This window comes from Dendropsophus ebraccatus, chromosome 14, assembly GCF_027789765.1.
Source record: "Dendropsophus ebraccatus isolate aDenEbr1 chromosome 14, aDenEbr1.pat, whole genome shotgun sequence".
Taxonomy (NCBI): Eukaryota; Metazoa; Chordata; class Amphibia; order Anura; family Hylidae; genus Dendropsophus; species Dendropsophus ebraccatus.
Window position 1 is genome coordinate 25,770,895 of NC_091467.1, and position 4,752 is coordinate 25,775,646.

The 4,752-nt window shown below is 39.9% G+C and overlaps 1 protein-coding gene across 2 annotated transcripts; it reads left to right on the forward strand.

Moving 5' to 3' along the window:
* Positions 1 to 261: 261 nt before the first annotated feature.
* On the forward strand, positions 262 to 4,538 carry LOC138772660 (keratin-3, type I cytoskeletal 51 kDa-like). Of its 2 annotated transcripts, none has more exons than XM_069953207.1 (8): positions 262 to 921; positions 1,619 to 1,701; positions 2,365 to 2,521; positions 2,600 to 2,761; positions 3,120 to 3,245; positions 3,407 to 3,621; positions 3,710 to 3,873; positions 4,159 to 4,538. In XM_069953207.1, exons 1-8 carry the CDS (start codon positions 334 to 336, stop codon positions 4,251 to 4,253), a joined length of 1,590 nt encoding a protein of 529 aa, XP_069809308.1. In that variant the 5' UTR covers positions 262 to 333; the 3' UTR covers positions 4,254 to 4,538. The 2 variants fall into 2 exon arrangements, with proteins under 2 accessions (XP_069809308.1, XP_069809309.1); XM_069953208.1 differs by having other exon boundaries at positions 263 to 921; positions 4,149 to 4,296.
* Positions 4,539 to 4,752: the final 214 nt, after the last annotated feature.

Consider the following 4,752-nt stretch of genomic DNA (forward strand, 5'->3'; position numbering starts at 1 on the left):
CTAAATGATTCTTATGGAAATCGTGTTCTCTATAGGTGTTTTGATGCATAATTTCTTGCACTCCACCCTCGAACCAAAAGTGCATGGGAAACAACCCAAGGGTGAAACGACCAGCGGCAATAGTGATGCAAGTTCATTATTAATGATAATTGATCAAAGATATATATGCAGTGGCAATAACTTGGCAAGAAACTGTTCTGTTTGAAATTAATGCTCAAGTTGGGCACACCCTTTAAATCTGATATATATAAAGAATACAAGCCATTGAGATATCACTCTTCCCACAGAAGCTGCTTTTTTTATCGGGAAAGGGTGCCCTTTTGCTTGAACAACATGTCCTACTCTTTAAGGCAGTCATCATCTCATCATGTTTCATCCTCAAGCTCCCATGGTTACAGTGGGGGCGCAGGTGGCTTCGGTCAGGGTGCTAGCTATGGTGGTGGAGTAAATTTTGGACAAGGTTCCGTTGGTGGTGGGTATGGTGGTGGAGCTGGTGGTTATAGTGGTGGTGCTGGTTTTAGCAGTGGATCTGCTAACTATGGTTTTAGTGGATCTGCTGGTGGTGCTGCTTTTGGAGGAAACTATGGTGGTGGAGCAGCTAGCTATGGAGGAGGCTTTGGTGGTGGAGCAGCTAGCTATGGAGGAGGCTTTGGTGGTGGAGCTGGTGGATTTGGACAAAGCCTTGGTGGAGGCTTTGGAGGTGACAGCATTTTCTCTGGAAACGAGAAGCAAACCATGCAGAATCTCAATGACCGCTTGGCCAGTTATTTGGATAAAGTCCGTGCCCTGGAAGAGGCAAATGCCGAGCTTGAACGTAAGATTAAGGAATGGTACGAAAAGCAAAGGCCTGGAAGCACTACTGGTGAAGGACCTAGAGACTACTCTCATTATTATGCCACAATTGAAGATTTGAAAGCTCAGGTAAGTTTCAAAATGAAAAAAAAATTTCTATACTAAAATATAACAATATTAAAATCATAGTTTACTTTATCCCTCAAAATGCAGCATCTCAATGAGCAAGTAAATAGACTAAAGTGACTAAAATAGGCATACAATATGATATGTAGCTAGGGTTATTTGTAGCTAGGTGCTAGATGCTTGAGGAAGGTCAATTAAATAAATGGGCACCTTAGATGGTAGTTATGTTATTAGTCATAGTGGCACCGTAATTGGTCCTGGTTGGCACTGTTACCTTGCAGCACTAGGGTCCTGGCTCTGAATCAGGTCAACATGAGTTTGTATGTTCTTCCCATGTTCTATGGTTATCTGTCTTATTCCACATACATACTGAATAATAATGTGATATTTGCTCTAGTGTGTCTGTGTGCTTGTAATTATGAACATTTCCCAGAACAAGGAGTTATGTGAGTGAATACCATGTGTTATATGTTGGCTCTATAGCACCAAACCAATAAAATTGCCATTAAAGGTGAACATGGGTGTAGCAAACCCATTCATCATAGATGCAGGAGTTAGTATATGTGTAGTAGATGGATACACAAAACATGGTGGGTTCCTCTAATTCGAGAAGAGAAAAATCATTCCACATGCTACTTTCCAATGATCCATGAGTTAATAATACAGCGTCCAATACCTAAAATTATTTTTGTTCTTGCAGATTGTCAAAGCCGGAAATGAGAACGCAAGCATTGTCTTGCAAATTGACAATGCCAGGCTTGCTGCTGATGACTTCAAGATGAAGTAAGTTTGAGAATGAAGACTCTTCCACCATATCTTGCCTTCACCTATTGTGTTATTGAACTCTAAAGACCTCTCAAATGAGTCCATCTGTGTCCACCGATCTCTTTAGTTAATATGACACTTATAGGGTCTAGAAAGCTGAGATATAAGGCCCTTATGTATGGCATTAAAGGGCAGTTGAGTTGAGTTAGCTACAGCCACACCTTTAAGTATGATTTATGATTAAGTTGACACAAAGTTGACTGACTTATTGACTATAGACGTTTGCAATTAATATATTACCACAAATAATTATAGTGCGATCAATAGGCGTTCTCGGAAATCATGTAGGTGCATTAAAAGCCAAAATAGTAAGCTGGAATAATGAGCAATCAAGTGACTGTGCAGATAATAAGACCATCTTAACTCAAATATCCATAGAGGGTCTAGCATTGGGGGTTGTTTGTATAGAGTGTTACCAAGTGTGGGGCCAAATTGGAAAATTGGCTAGAACTTATCTACCTGATGTGAACACAAACTATTAACATAACTAATTCCGCATAAAATGTAGTGGTCCCCTAGTGCCCTATAATAAAGAACCCAACTAATAGGTATCAATGTGACTACCTCCTGTACCTCAATGAAATGTATCTTTCCTAAGACTCTATCTGTGTATCATCTCAGGTATGAGAATGAGCTGGCTCTGCGCCAGAGCGTAGAGGCTGATATCAATGGCCTCCGCAGAGTCCTGGATGAGCTGACCCTGTCCAAGTCTGACCTGGAATCTCAACATGAAAGTCTCACTGAAGAGATTGCTCTTCTCAAGAAGAACCATGAAGATGTAAGTTGGAAAGAAATCACATAGATACTTTATTGTATATGAAAGTACTAGAATAAAAGCAACTCTTTTTCTCCATAGGAGGTTAAGCAAGTCCAAGCACCAACCATGGGTGATGTCAATGTTGAAATGAATGCTGCACCTGGTAATGATCTGACCCAGATACTCAACGATATGAGGGGACAATATGAAGCACTGGCCGAGAAGAACCGTAAAGATGCTGAAAACCAATTCAATAAGATGGTACGGTTCTATGTAGATAGTTTCACAGCCTAGTGAAGGGTCTACTATACCATATGCACTATATAAGTAATGAAACATAGATTGTGATTCGATAGTATGGGATTGTCTTAGTTTTTGAAGAACAAGGATCTTCTCGTTGTCCTTCTCCTTCCAGTTGCCTTGTTTCAAGTTATTCTTGCAATGTGCTCTACTTTTAAATTGGTTTCTTGAGTTCAAACCTGCCAGAATAACATATATATCTTGGACAGTATGGCATTCAATGCTTTTTTACTGTAGCAGGTAATATACTTGATTTATAATGGATTCAGAAAGACCATATATATGGGGTTCTTAATAAAATTGTCTATTTTCTCTCTAGAGTGAAGGCTTGAAGAAAGAGATATCCACTGGCGCAGTACAAGTAGAGACCACCAAGAGTGAAGTATCTGAACTTAGGAAGACACTTCAAGCTTTGCAGATCGAGCTTCAATCCCAACTTGCCATGGTAAATTTCACATTTTGTTATTTTATGCTTTAGTAGACTGTAGACTTTACCTGCCCTAATAATTCCTTTTTATGAAACACCATGGTGGTCATGGAAGACACGAAAGGTAACCTCAAATAACCATAATCAGCTCTTGAATGGTTAATCTTCTTCGTCTGCAGAAAAAATCACTGGATGACACATTGGCAGAGACAGAAGGACGTTACTGCATGCAGATCTCACAACTGCAGATGCAAATCTCCACAATTGAAGAGCAGCTAACACAGATCAGAGCTGACATAGAGTGCCAGACTGCCGAATATGAAGATTTGTTGGACATTAAGACCAGGCTGGAAGCAGAGATTGAGACATACCACAAACTTCTGGAGGGAGAAGGGTAAGAATGGCCGGCAGTGGAAAGTTTTTTATATGCCTAGTTTGGTGGGACTAATGTTCTTATATTCATTGTACTTCAACATCTACAGTGGAATAGGACAAAGTGGCACAACATCGTCAACATCCTCATCATCAAGAACAACGTCATCATCAGCAACAACAGGATATGGATCATCATCTAGGACAACCCAGCCTACTACAACTCCAGCCAGGGCAACTAGTGGATCTGGTAGTGCTTCAGGGTCCAGTACAGGTAATGATTTCTCACCACACACACACACGAGATAATGTACCCCACCAATAAAAACTAACCATTTAACGTCACAAGATTAAAGACCAAATACAGATGTCTCAGATACGTCTTATACATCTTGCAATAGTTCTTGTCTTACCTTTACTAAATGCGTATAAGATCCAATAGTCCCTACCTAAACACCTATAAAACTATTCTCCTAAGACACCTTGATAGTTGTAAGCCAATCCATGCATAAGAACAAAGATAAATCAGGAATGTATAATTCTGTACAGTCTATTCTAGGCACTAGAAGGACAACGAGGGTAAAGAAAGTTGTTGACATCATTGAAGATGGAAAAGTTGTGAGATCAGTTGTGGAAGACACTGAGGAATACTAAAAAAAAAAAAAAAACCTGCTGAAGCCAAAAGAGATGATGTCTGCTCAAGCAAAACGGAAACCTGCTGGGACCACTTTCATTTTTATTATTCTCTGTTCCTTGCTCTTTGCTGCTTCCTTGCAGATATGTAATGTTCCAAAAAAGTGTCTGAAACCGCATTTTTACCCATAGTATTGCAACAATCTCATTGTGGTTTGTGGTCTGTCCATCATTATTTTTACACATTGGACATTATTGCTTTTGCTTTGCATAACCTATAAAATAAAGATTTTCTGATGCAATTCATACATGGCCACTTTTCTTTAATGGTTATTATATGGTGGGAATTGATTTTTAAGGCTCCATTACACTTTCAATAACCGACGATGGTTGGCTTTCTCTCCCGCCCACTTCCCATCCTTTGTTTCTGTGTTCTTTATTAGGGGGGGGGGGGGTAATCTCTCCCAAAACAAATGGGTCCACTGTGATTTTCCATCACGTCCAACCCCTATCTCCACCA